This window comes from Bos javanicus, chromosome 18 (genome assembly GCF_032452875.1).
Source record: "Bos javanicus breed banteng chromosome 18, ARS-OSU_banteng_1.0, whole genome shotgun sequence".
Taxonomy (NCBI): domain Eukaryota; kingdom Metazoa; phylum Chordata; class Mammalia; order Artiodactyla; family Bovidae; genus Bos; species Bos javanicus.
In genome coordinates, this window is record NC_083885.1 from 54825762 (window position 1) to 54840207 (window position 14446).

A 14446-nucleotide genomic window follows, 5' to 3' on the forward strand; every position below is an offset into this window, starting at 1 on the left:
GCATCAGTCCTTCCGATGAACACCCAGGACTGATCTCCTTTAGGACGGACTGTTTGAATTTCTTTGCAGTCCAAGGGACTCTCAAGAGTCTTCTCCAACAACACATTTCAAAAGCATCAATTCTTCGGCACTCAGCTTTCTTTATAGTCCAAGTCTCACATCTGTACATGACTACTGGAAAAATCAGAGCCTTGACTAGGCAGAACTCTGTTGGCAAAGTAATGTCTCTGGTTTTTAATATGCTGTCTAGATTGGTCATAACTTTCCTTCCAAGGAGTAAGCGTCTTTTAATTTCATGGCTGCAGTCACCATCTGCAGTGATTTTGGAGCCCCCTAAAAGAAAGTCAGCCACTGTTTCTACTGTTTCCCCATCTATTTGCCAGTAAGTGATGGGATCAAATGCCATGATCTTAGTTTTCTGAATGTTGAGCTTTTTTTTATTTTATTTTTATTTTTTTTTTTTATTCTTCCAATTTTATTTTATTTTTAAACTTTACATAATTGTATTAGTTTTGCCAAATATCAAAATGAATCCGCCACAGGTATACATGTGTTCCCCATCCCGAACCCTCCTCCCTCCTCCCTCCCCATACCATCCCTCTGGGCCGTCCCAGTGCACCAGCCCCAAGCATCCAGCATCATGCATCGAACCTGGACTGGCAACTCGTTTCCTACATGATATTTTACATGTTTCATTGCCATTCTCCCACATCTTCCCACCCTTTCCCTCTCCCACAGAGTCCATAAGACTGTTCTATACATCAGTGTCTCTTTTGCTGTCTCGTACACCGGGTTATTGTTACCGTCTTTCTAAATTCCATATATATGCATTAGTATACTGTATTTATGTTTTTCCTTCTGGCTTACTTCACTCTGTATAATAGGCTCCAGTTTCATCCACCTCATTAGAACTGATTCAAATGTATTCTTTTTAATGGCTGAGTAATACTCCATTGTGTATATGTACCACAGCTTTCTTATCCATTCATCTGCTGATGGACATCTAGGTTGCTTCCACGTCTTGGCTATTATAAACAGTGCTGCGATGAACATTGGGGTACACGTGTCTCTTTCCCTTCTGGTTTCCTCAGTGTGTATGCCCAGCAGTGGGGTTGCTGGATCATAAGGCAGTTCTATTTCCAGTTTTTTAAGGAATCTCCACACTGTTCTCCATAGTGGCTGTACTAGTTTGCATTCCCACCAACAGTGTAAGAGGGTTCCCTTTTCTCCACACCCTCTCCAGCATTTATTATTTGTAGACTTTTGGATCGCAGCCATTCTGACTGGTGTAAAATGGTACCTCATAGTGGTTTTGATTTGCATTTCTCTGATAATGAGTGATGTTGAGCATCTTTTCATGTGTTTGTTAGCCATCTGTATGTCTTTTTTGGAGAAATGTCTATTTAGTTCTTTGGCCCATTTTTTGATTGGGTCGTTTATTTTTCTGGAGTTGAGCTGTAGGAGTTGCTTGTATATTTTTGAGATTAGTTGTTTGTCGGTTGCTTCATTTGCTATTATTTTCTCCCATTCTGAAGGCTGTCTTTTCACCTTGCTAATAGTTTCCTTTGATGTGCAGAAGCTTTTAAGGTTAATTAGGTCCCATTTGTTTATTTTTGCTTTTATTTCCAATATTCTGGGAGGTGGGTCATAGAGGATCCTGCTGTGATGTATGTCGGAGAGTGTTTTGCCTATCCCTATCAAGCTACCAACAGTATTCTTCACAGAGCTAGAACAAATAATTTCACAATTTGTATGGAAATACAAAAAACCTCGAATAGCCAAAGAGATCTTGAGAAAGAAGAATGGAACTGGAGGAATCAACTTACCTGACTTCAGGCTCTACTACAAAGCCACAGTTATCAAGACAGTATGGTACTGGCACAAAGACAGAAATATTGATCAATGGAATAAAATAGAAAGCCCAGAGATAAATCCACGCACATATGGACACCTTATCTTTGACAAAGGAGGCAAGAATATACAATGGATTAAAGACAATCTCTTTAACAAGTGGTGCTGGGAAATCTGGTCAACCACTTGTAAAAGAATGAAACTGAATGTTGAGCTTTAAGCCAACTGTTTCACTCTCTTCTTTCACTTTCATCAAGAGGCTCTTTAGAACTTTACAGTTTGTTGTATCCACACAGTCAAAGGCTTTAGTGTAGTCCATGAGGCAGAAGTAGATGTGTTCCTGGAATTCTCTTGGTTTTTCTATGATCCAATCGATGTTGGTACTTTGATCTCTGGTTTATCTGCCTTTTCTAAATCCAGCTCGAACATTGGGAAGTCCTCGGTTCACATACTGTTGACCCCTGGCTTGGAGAACTTTGAGCATTACTTTACTAGCATGTGAAATGAGTGCAATTGTGCGGTCGATTGAACAGTCTTTCTCAAAGGAGTGTTATGTAGGGTATGATACAGTTATGAATTCTAGTTAGGCTTTAACGTGGTTTTCTAAGGTTTGGGCATTATGGTTTCTCTTTGTCTCTGGTTTACATTTGGTTAATAGAACCCCTGGAATGATCTGTAGCTTTGTACTTAGTATGGCTATGGTGTGTACAAGCAGAATCTCAGGACTAGCACATACCTACTGAATACAATTGCATTTCAATCAGATCTTCAACTGGTTGCTGCTGCTGCTGCTAAGTCACTTCAGTCATGTCTGACTCTGTGTGACCCCAGAGACGGCAGCCACCAGGCTCCCCCATCCCTGGGATTCTCCAGGCAAGAACACTGGAGTGGGTTGCCATTTCCTTCTCCAATGCAGGAAAGTGAAAAGTGAAAGTGAAGTCGCTCAGTCGTGTCCAACTCTTCACGACCCCATGGACTGCAGCCCACCAGGCTCCTCCGTCCATGGGATTTTCCAGGCAAGAGTACTGGAGTGGGGTGCCATTGGTAAGTTAAAGTTTAATGAGTATTGATCAAGGCTATCTTGACTACGTGCACTGACCTTGGCCTTGGACTTGAAGAAAGACCTGGGGAAGAGTTGGACAAAGAGGTGAGAAGTGATGAAACGTGGGCCTTCCTTATCTTTTAGTAGATTATACCCACTGCAAGCTCTACCCAAGGGGAGCGCTCCCAAATGGGCACAGATTGGATCCACTTGGGATCCCCCTTAGAATGAATCAGGCAGACAGTTTCCATCAACCAGTTCATTCCTAGATAAAGAAAGGAAAATCATGGTCAGTCATTCTGTGCTTAGTTGCGTTTCCATCAACCAGTTCATTCCTAGATAAAGAAAGGAAAATCATGGTCAGTCATTCTGTGCTTAGTCGCTCAGTCATGTCCAACTCTTTGCCACCTCATGGACTGTACCCACCAGACACCTCTGTCCATGGAGATTCTCCAGGCAAGAAGACTGGAGTGGGTTGCCATTTCCTTCTCTGGTCAGCCATTTCAATCTGACTCTTAAAAATTCTCATAAAGTATACAGATCATCCAAGGCACCATCTTAACCATTTTCAGGAGTACATTTCAGCTGGGCTAAGTGTATTTACACTGTTGTGTAACCAACCTCCAGAACTTTCTCATCTGGCAAAACCGAAACTTTGGACCCATTATGTAGCAACTTTCCATTTGCTCCTCTTTCCAGTCCCTGCCAGTCTCTACCAACTATTCTACTTTTGGTTTCTGATAACCTCATTTATGTGGAATCATACAGTGTGGAATCTCATTTATGTGGAAATAAGTGTGGAATCTCACCTATTTCACTCAGGGTAATGTCTTCATAGTTTATCCATGTTGTCGCCTGAGTCAGAACTCATTCCTTTTTAAGTTGAATAGTGTTCTATTATATGTAGCTACTACATTTTGTTTCATCTGTCAGCGCACATTTGGGTTACTTCCACCGTTTGGTTATTTATTAAATCCTGTGATACGTTATGTTCCCATTGCCCTTGATTTTTCCCTACCACACCACTTCTAAGGTCATCAGCCTTCCTTCTTGCCTAATCACAGTCCCTCAACGACCCCACCCCTCACAGACATATGATTCACATCCTTGTTGTCCCTTGGATTTGTCAGGCTTTTTCCAATTCCTGACCCCAATCCACGCTGATACCTTTATCAGAAACTACCCTTTTCACAAAACAATTTCACATTCATTTCTTTCATCTCAATATAGATGTCATTTCTTCCACTTTTTTGTTTTTCGCTGAGATAATTGTGTTTTACTCCCTGCCCTCCCCCACTGATTATAACTAACAAATAAAAATGTATAAATTTAACATTGTCAATTCAAAAACAGTAGGGTCAACCTGGCAATACGAAACTCTCCATTGCCCCATTATATTATACAAGTAACTTGATAAGCCTTGTTCTTGCTAGCAGGGAGCTTATGGTCTCTTTAATACAAAGCAGAAATGTTAAGAGAAATAGAATGAAGATATACTTTACATAGAAATGCATATGATGTGTTTTTAAAGTATGATATATATAAATATCAAGGAAAATAAATATGGTTTAAAGAGAAAAGAAAAAGAATGTAGGCCTGCCCTGGTGGCTAAGAATCTGCCTGCCAGTGCAGGGGACACGGGTTCCATCCTTGGTCCAGGAGGATTCCACCTGCTAAGGGCAACTCAGCACGTGCACCACAGTGACTGAGCCGCACGCTCCACCCACGGCAGCTCTGCAGTCTGCGCACCACAGCAGGAGAAGCTGCCCGCCGCACCAGAGAGCAGCCCACCCAGCCGTGGAGATCCAGCACGGCCGAAAATAAGTGATAATAATCAAAAGGTAAAAATCAAATGTCTTGGGAAAAAATGTATATCTTTAAGGTATACACGTTAATTTTTTTTTTTACATGTTAATTTGATGTATGTACACATTGTGAGGGATTCACGGTGGCTCAGTGGTGAAGAATCCACCTGCCAATGTAGGAGGTTCGATCCCTGGGTGGGGAAGATCCGCTGGAGAAGGAAATGACAACTCATTCCAGTATTCTTGCCTGGAGAATCCCAAAGACAGAGGAGCCTGGTGAGCTGCAGTCCATGGGGTTCCAAAAGAATTGGATATGACTTATAAACTAAACAACAACAATAACACCATTGTGAAATGACCACCACAATCAAACTAATTAACATAGACATCATCTCAAATAATTACCTCCCTCCCCCATTTCTTCTATAGACTTCCCTGGCCAGCCATCTCCTTCCACTCCTCTCTGCAAACACCTGAATCTGCCTTGTGATTCATTCCCGTGGGTTCCCCTGATGCCTTAGGTTATCCCTCTGAGCTCTCAGCTTATTGTGTAACTGCCTGTCTAGATCCTTTTCTCTGAAAGCCAGTGGCTGTTGCTGTTCAGTTGTTCCATCATGTCTGACTCTTTGTGACCCTGTGTACTGCAGCACGCCAGGCTTCCCTGTCCTCAACTACGCCCCAGAGTTTGCTCAAACTCATGTCCATTGAGTCAGTGGAGCCATCCAATCATCTCATCCTCTGTTGCCCCCTTCTCCTCCTGCCCTCAATCTTTCCCAACATCAGGGTCATTTCCAATGAGTCAGCTCTTCAGCGGTATCAGTGCACGTTTCTATTCCCCAACGCGTTGTCGGCATACAGAAGTCCCACCTGTCTGCTGAATGAATGAGGAAGCCTTTCTCAGCATCTGGTCCTGCTTCCTTACCTGATTTGGGGTAAGTCAGCAGTAAGACATCCTCATCTTTAATAATAAAATCCTCCTGCACCTCTCTCAGGTGTTCAGATGGGAATTCCATGCTCGGGAAGGGTATCCCTTCAAACCACACACACTCTCCTGTCACGACAATGAGATCTTTGTATCTCTCGTGGGTGTTTCAGCCTCAGCATAGTCACTGTTGGACTGGGAGATCCATTTTATAATCAACATCAAACAATCATTAATCTTTCCCAGTTCACTGAGGACTGTGCCTACTGATGCAAAGACAGGGTCACAAGACTGACAATATTTGGAAGTCGTTCAGAGAACATTCTGGATTAACCTGAGTTTGGCGTCATGGGAGGAAACCAGGAGTTTAGTAACAAGACAGAGGGTGCAGACGTGGCGAATTAAGAAAATACATTTTAGTTTATTCTTTTTTTAATGAATCAGTTTGATAAGTGCTGTTTTTTAAAATTTATATATTTATTTTTTTGGCTGCTGTGAGTCTTCATTGCCGTGTGCGGGCTTTCTCTAGTCGCAGCCAGCAGGGGTTACGCTCTTGTTGCGGAGCACTGGCTCTAGGCAGCTGGGCTGAATATGTGGCACAGGGGCTCAGTTGGCCCATGGCATGTGGAAACTTCCTGTGTCCCTGCATTGGCAGGCAGGATCCTAACCACTGGACCACGAGCATAGCCTGAAAAAATATTTTAAATAAGCTTTATTATTATTTATTTGCAACATTTTTACATGTATAGGAAAATTGTAAAGATAATATAAAGAATTCCGATAGTCCACATTTTATTCAGATTTTGTTAGTTTTTACCTAATATCCTTTCTCTGGTCCAAGATCCCATCCCAGACACGACATTACATTGGGTCTTCATGTCTCCGTAGGTCTCTCTTGGTTGTGACAATTTCTCAGACTTTCCTTGTCTTTGATGACCTTGACAATTTTGAGGATGACCGGTCAGATATTTTGGAGAAGGTCCCTCTCTTGGGGTGTACTCCATGATCTTCTGATAATTAGACTGGGTTTCTGGGTTTTGGAGATGATGATCATGGAGGTGAAATACTATTATAGCCCCAACATTTCAAGGGCTTTCACTATCAACCTGACAACTCACCATTGACCTTGATCACTTGGCCGAGCTAATGTTTGTTAGATTTCCCCACAGTAAATTTACTCTCTCTCCTTTTTTCTTTTTTGTTTGTTTTTGGCCATGCCAGGAGGTATGTGGCATCCTAGTCCCCTGATTAGGGATTGAATTCTGTGCATCTTGATTTGGAAGGTTGGCGTCTTAACCACTGGACTTTCAGAGAAGTCTCTTGCTTGCTTCCTTCCTTTTTTGGGGGGCATATTTAAAACGTGAAGTCTAGACCTGAAGGTATGAATGAGAACATATTGTGTAAACTCTAATTGGGGAAGCTGTACAGAATAATTGTCTCGTACCATTCAAATTAGCAAATTGTTATTAAAAAAATAAAACCCTAAGAAAAGAAAAGCTGAGGATATGGTCCAGAGAACGGAGAAGGGAGAATGTAGACTAAATCCTAGATTGAATCCTGAGCCACAGAAGATGCTATCGTTTTATTATTGAGACGGCTGACACATTCTTACATGTTTTATTTTACAAAGTTTATCTATTTGTGGCTGTGCTGAATCTTTGTTGCTGTGTACAGCTTTCTCCAGTGGCACTGACTGGGGCCTACTCTCTAGTTGCGGTGTGCAGGCTTCTCTTGTTGCCGAGCGTGTGCTCTAGAGCTTGGGCTCAGCGGTTGTGGTGCATGGGCTCAGTTACCTGCATCTGGTGGGCAACTAAGCAAACCTGTGTCCCCTACATTGGCAGGCAGATTCTTAACGACTAGACCATCAGGGAAGCCCTCGATCAATTCCCTTCTGTCTGCTTGACATGGAAATCCTCGTTAATTTAGTAGAATGACCAGTGCTTTACTGTTTTCATATGCTTAGTGGTCATACTCATTTACACTTCTGCCTGCTTGGAACAATTTCCCGCTTTGTCTTCTCTCCCAGTTCATCTTCCGTGAAGTTCATGAGCAGTAATACTGCTCTATTTTCTATAATAGATATGCCTGGTGGCTCAAATGGCAAAGAATCTGCCTGCAATGCAGGGGACCCAGGTTCAATCACTGGGTCAGGAAGATCCCCTGGAGACGGAGATGGCAGCCCTCTCCAGAATTTTTACCTGGAGAATCCCATGGACAGAGGAGCCTGGTGGGCTATAGTTTATGGGCTTTCACAAAGAGTCAGACAGTACTGAGCGACTAAACAACAGCAGCCCATTTCCTCTACAGACTTCACTCTGCGTCTTCTTCCACTCCTCTCTACAAACAGCTGAATCTGCCTTAGGCTTCATTCCCATGGTTTCCTCCGATGCCTTTGATTACCTGCTCTGAGCACTCAGCTGACTGTGTAACTGCCTGGCTCAATCCTTTTCTCTGGACATCAGCGGTATCAGTGCACATTTCTATTCCCCTAATGCATTGTCAGCATACAGAAAGCATTCCACCTGTCTACTGAATGAATGAGGGCCACAGCCACAGCCTGTCAGTATCTGATCCTGCTTCCTTACCTGATTTGGGGAAAGTCAGCAGTAAGACATCTTCGTCTTTAACAAGGAAACTCTCCTGCACCTCTCTCAGGAGTTCAGGTGAGTAATCCAGGCTAGGGAAGGTTATCCCTTCAAACCACACACACTTTCCTGTCATGACGATGAGCTCTTTCTACCTCTTGTGAGCCTTTTAGCCGTAGTCATTGTTGGACTGGGAGATGCATTTGTAGTTAACACCGAACAATCATTAATCTCTCCCAGGTCATTGATGTGTGTGCCTGCCCAGAAACAGAGAGGATCAAAAGATTGATAATATTGGGCAACCGTGAAGTCATTCAGAGAACATTCTGGGGGTAACCTGAGTTTGACATTACGGGTGGGAACCAGGAGTTTAGTAACAAGATGGAGTGTATAGACATGAGGTGAATTAAAAATGGGTATCTTTCAGTTCAGTTGCTCGGTGTCTCTGACTCTTCACAACCCTATGGACCACAGCTCACCTGGCCACCCTGTCCATCACCAACTCCCGGAGTTTACTCAAACTCATCTCAATTGAGTCAGTGATGCTATCTAACCATCTCATCCTCTGTCATCCCCTTCTCCTCCTGCCTTCAATCTTTCCCAGCTTCAGGGTCTTTTCAGATGAGTCAGTTCTCCTCAGGTGGCCAAAGTATTGGGGTTTCAGCTTCAACATCAGTCCTTCCAATGAACACTCAGGACTGATCTCCTTTAGGATGGACTGGTTGGATCTCCTTGCAGTCCAAGGGACTCTCAAGAGTCTTCTCCAACACCACCACAGTTCAAAAGCATCAATTCTTTGGCACTCAGCTTTCTTTATAGTCCAACTCTCACATCTGTACATGACTACTGGAAAAAACTATAGCCTTGACAAGATGGACCTTTGTTGGCAAAGTAATGTCCCTGCTTTTTAATATGCTGTCTAGGTTGGTCATAACTTTCCTTCCAAAGAATAAATGTCTTTTAATTTCATGGCTGCAGTCACCATCTGCAGGGATTTTGAAGCTCAAAAAAATAAAGTCAGCCACAGTTTTTACTGTTTCCCCATCTATTTGCCATGAAGTGATGGGACCAGATGCCATGATCTTTGTTTTCTGAATGTTGAGTTTTACCAACTTTTTCACTCTCCTCTTTCACTTTCAAGAAGTTCTTGAGTTCTTCTTTACTTTCTGCTATGAGGGTGGTATCATCTGCATATCCGAGGTTATTGATATTTCTTCCGGCAACCTTGATTCCAGCTTGTGCTTCCTCCAGCCCAGCGTTTCTCATGATGTACTCTGCATATAAGTCAAAGAAGCAGGCTGACAATATTCAGCCTTGACATACTCCTTTTCCTATTTGGAACCAGTCTGTTGTTCCATGTTCAGTTTGAACTGTTGCTTCCTGACCTGTATACAGATTTCTGAATCAGGTCAGGTCGTCTGGTATTCCCATCTCTTTCACAGTTTTTCACAGTTTATTGTGATCCACACAGCAAAGACTTTGGCATAGTCAATAAAACAGAAATAGATGTTTTTCTGGAACTCTCTTGCTTTTTCGATGATCCAGCAGATGTTGGAAATTTGATCTCTGATTCCTCTGCCTTTTCTAAAACCAGCTTGAACATCTGGAAGTTCACGGTTCAGGTATCGCTGAAGCCTGGCTTGGAGAATTTGGAGCATTACTTTACTAGTGTGTGAGATGAGTGCAATTGTGCAGTAGTTTGAGCATTTTTGGCATTGTCTTTCTTTGGGATTGGAATGAAAACTGACCTTTTCCAGGCCTGTGGCCACTGCTGAGTTTTCCAAATTTGCTGGCATATTGAGTGCAGCACTTTCACAGCACCATCCTTTAGGATTTGAAATAGTTCAATTGGTATTTCATCACCTCCACTAGCTTTGTCCACAGTAATGCTTCCTAAGGCCCACCTGACTTTACATTCCAGGATGTCTGGCTCTAGCTGAGTGATCACACCATTGTGATTATCTGGGTCGTGAAGATCTTTTTTGTACAGTCCTTCTGTGTATTCTTGCCTCCTCTTCTTAATATCTCCTGCTTCTGTTGGGTCCATACCATTTCTGTCCTTTGCTGAGCCCGTCTTTACATGACATGTTCCATTGGTATCTCTAATTTTCTTGAAGAGATCTCTAGTCTTTCCCATTTTATTGTTTTCCTCTATTTCTTTGCACTGATCACTGAGGAAGGCTTTCTTGGCTCTCCTTGCTATTCTCTGGAACTCTGCATTCAAATGGGTATATCTTTCCTTTTCTCCTGTGCTTTTCCCTTCTCTTCTTTACACAGCTATTTGTAAGGCCTCCTCAGACAGCCATTTTGCTTCTTTGCATTTGTTTTCCGTGGGGATGGTCTTTATCCCTGTCTCCTGTACAATGTCACAGACCTCCGTCCATAGTTCATCAGGCACTCTGTCTGTAAGATCTAGTCCCTTAAATGTATTTCTCACTTCCACTGTATAATCATAAGGGATTCGATTTAGGCGATACCTGAATGGTCTAGTGGTTTTCCCTACTTTCTTCCATTTAAGTCTGAATTTGGCAATAAGGAGTTCATGATTGGAGCCACAGTCAGTTCCCGGTCTTGTTTTTGCTGGCTGTATAGAGCTTCTCCACCTTTGGCTGCAAAGAATATAACCAACCTGATTTTGGTGTTGGCCATTTGGTGATGTCCATGTGTAGAGTCTTCTCTTGTGTTGTTGGAAGAGGGTGTTTGCTATGACCAGTGTGTTCACTTAGCAAAAGCCTATTGGCCTTTGCCCTGCTTCATTCTGTACTCCAAGGCCAAATTTGCTTGTTACTCCAGATGTTTCTTGACTTTCTACTTTTGCATTCCAGTTCCTGGATAGTAGTTCTAAAACTATCTTTAAGAATTACTTATTTACTGTCTGCAGTAGAGCTTCATGGCTGTGTGTGGGCTTTTTCTAGCTTGGGCTCTAGGCGGTTGGGCTGAACATGAGCCACAGGGGCTTGGTTGTTCCATGGCATGTGGGAACTTCCCGGACCAGTTATTGAACCTGTGTCTCTGGCATTGGCAGGCAGAATCCTAACCACTGGACCACCAGGGAAATCCTAAAAAAAATATTTTAAATAAGCTTTGCTATTTTTTTCAACACTTTTAGATGTATAGGAAAATTGTAAATAATTCTCATAGTCCACACTTTATTCAGATTTCCTTAGTTTTACCTAATATCCTTTCTCTGGTACAAGATCCCATCCCAGACTCTACGTTACCTTGGATCTTCGTCTCCTTAGGTCTCTCTTCACTGTGACAGTTTCTCAGACTTTCCTTGTCTTTGATGACTTTGACAGTTTTGAGGATTACTGGTCAGGTATTTTGGAGAAGGTCCCTCTCTTGGGGTGTGCCCAATGTTTTTCTCCGAATTAGACTGGGTTTCTGGGTATTGGAGAGAAGATCACGGAGGTAAAATACTAGTACAGTCACAACATTTAGAGGGTATTTACTGTCAACCTGACATCTCATTGTTGATGTTGACTTTGATCACCTGGCAGAAGTAATGTTCGTTAGATTTACCCATGGTAAATGTACGCTCCCCTTCTTCCTTTTTTTAAAAATTGTTTTGGCCATGCCGCATGTGGGATCTTAGTTCTCTGATCAGAGATTGAATCTGTACCCCTTGCTTTGGGAGCTCAGAGTCTTAACCACTGGACTCCCAGGGAACTCCTTACCTTCCTTCCTTTTTATGTCTGCATATTTAAAACATGAAGTCTAGACCTGAAGGTATTAATGAGAACATATTCTGTGAACTCTAACTGAGGTTCGTCTTTAAAACCATTGTCTGGAACCATTTAAATGATCAAATTGTTACTAAAAGACAAAGCTGAGGATATGTTCCAGATAGAGGAGAATGTAAACTAAATCCTGGATTGACTCCTCAACCAGAGAAAATGCTATGATTTTATTATTGGGACAGTTGACCACATTTGAATGCACACTGTGGATTAGAGAATAACATTGCATCAATACAAACCTCCCTGACTTCTATCATTTTTGTGTGATTATAAGTGAAATATTTTTGATCTTAGAAAATAAATTTTTAAAAGATAATTGTACTTATTTTTGACTCTGCTGGGTCTTAGTTGCTGCCCAGGCTTTTTCTCTAGTTGCAGTGAGCAGGTTTCTCCTTGCTGTGGCTTCTCTTGTTGCGGAGCATGGGCTCTAGGGCCCGAGGGCTTCAGTAGTTGTGGCTCCCAGGCTCTGGAGCACAGGCTCAATAGTCGTGATGCACGGGCTTAGTTGCCCTGTGACATGTGGGGTATTTGCAGACCAGGGATGGAATCCATGTCTTCTGCATTGACAAGTGGATTCTTAACCACTGAGCCACCAGAGAAGCCCCATACACTGAAGTTTTGAGGGATAAAAGGAAAGGATTTCTGTAACTTACTCTCAAATAGCTGAAAAAGTTTATCTTGTATATGAGAGTGAAAGAGATGAGAGCATATTCTAGTAAATGTTGCAAAAGATAACTGTTGGTAAATCTGTGTGAATTATGTACAAGGATTTTGTGTGTATTTCTTGCAAGATTTCCCTAAATTTCAAGAAAATTAAAAATTAAAAAAAGTTGCTCAGTCATGTCCAACTCTTTGTGACCCCATGGGCTACACAGTCCATGGAATTCTCCAGGCCACAATACTGGAGTGAGTAGCCTATCCCTTCTCCAGGGGATCTTCCTGACCCAAGAATCAAGCAGGGTTCTCCTGCATTGCAGGAGGGTTCTTTACCAATTGAGCTATCAGTGAAGCCCTTAAAAAATCAAAATAAAACTAAATAAATAGATGTAGTGATCATAAGCTAGAGGGAAATTGAGATACCATGGACCGAAATCTCTTAGTTTTTTTTTTTTTAATAGGAACCTAATTTTAAAAGAAATTTATTATTATTATTATTGACCACTCTGTGTAGCCTGTGGGATCTTAGTTCCCTGTGCAGGGATCAGACTCACACCCCCTGCATTGGAAGCACAGAGTTTTAATCGCTGGATCACCAGGGAAGTCCCTGAAATCTGTCATTTTAAGCAAAAGAGTCAAAAACTTGCTTTAGACTCACAGGTATGGGGGTGAATTTAAATACCTAACTACACGGCAGAATCCAGTTCTTATTTGCCATTTCATCATTAACATACTGAGAATTTATGAAATGCTTCCAGGTTTTAGGGGCTGAGCTGAGAGAATTCTCTTTTTGGCCACATTGAAATTCTATAATAGCAATTGTTATTTTACAGGTCCCACATTCTATCACCCAGTGGAGGACTCTAGTATTCAAGGCTTCCCACAGTCACACAATGAGCAAAAGGAAGAATGCCCGCTTCTGAAATACTGACTCCAGAAGTAATTAAAGAAACATCTAGATTGCTATTATTTCCTGGTGGGCTTCAGTCAGCTAAAATTAAGACCATCCAGGGCTTCTCTACCATATCCATATAGGACTACTAGAAACACCATAGTTTTGACTCTACGGATGTAAGAGTTGGACCATAAAGAAGGCTGAGCCCCAAAGAATTGATGTTTTCGAATTGTGGTGCTTCTGTGCTGCAGAAGACTCTTGAGAGTCCCTTGGACAGAAGGACATCAATCCAGTCAATCCTAAGGAAATCAGCTCGGAATACTCATGAGAAGACTGATACTGAATTGAAGCTCCAATACTTTGACCACCTGATGTGAAGAGCCGATCATTGGAAAAGACTCAGCTGCTGGGAAAGATTGAGGGCAAAAGGAGGAAGGGGCATCAGAGGATGAGATGGTTAGATTGCATCACAGACTCAATGGACATGCATTTAAGCCAACTCGCAGAAAGTCGGTGACAGAGGACCCTGCGTGCTGCAATTCATGGGGTCACAAAGTGTCGGACACAGTTTAGTAACTGAACAACAACAACGATGATTCTTATGTTATTTCTTGACCACTCTTGTGAATGAGATGAAACACTAGAAACATGTTTTGAAAGCTGGGATACCACAGAGTGAATGAGGGGTACTCTGATAACTTTAACAGTCAGGTCCTCAAAGATGCAGAGATTTAATCAATTGAGGCACCAGGATGAGACAACAGGTTTCATGCAATTACTCCCAGTCATTCACATGTATGAGGACAGGAGAACAAATATCATTGTCCATGTAGGATCCAGAAGTTTTTGATCATTATTTCCATGGGACCAGATCTTGAGGAAGGTCTGCCATCTTCTCCTGGAATAGTTTATCAAAGGTTTCAGCTTGGGCCACAGTGAAGTAATTTTT

General features: G+C 42.2%; 1 protein-coding gene across 1 annotated transcript in view; it reads right to left on the reverse strand.

Annotated features, from left to right (window-relative positions):
* LOC133230856 (sulfotransferase 2A1-like) overlaps positions 1–5818 on the reverse strand; it is a 30603-nt gene extending 24785 nt beyond the window's left edge. The window contains exon 1 of the mRNA XM_061388837.1: positions 5621–5818. Within this exon, the coding sequence (XP_061244821.1) occupies positions 5621–5711 (91 nt within the window). The 5' untranslated portion in view covers positions 5712–5818. The remainder of the gene's footprint in view (positions 1–5620) is intronic.
* Positions 5819–14446: the final 8628 nt, after the last annotated feature.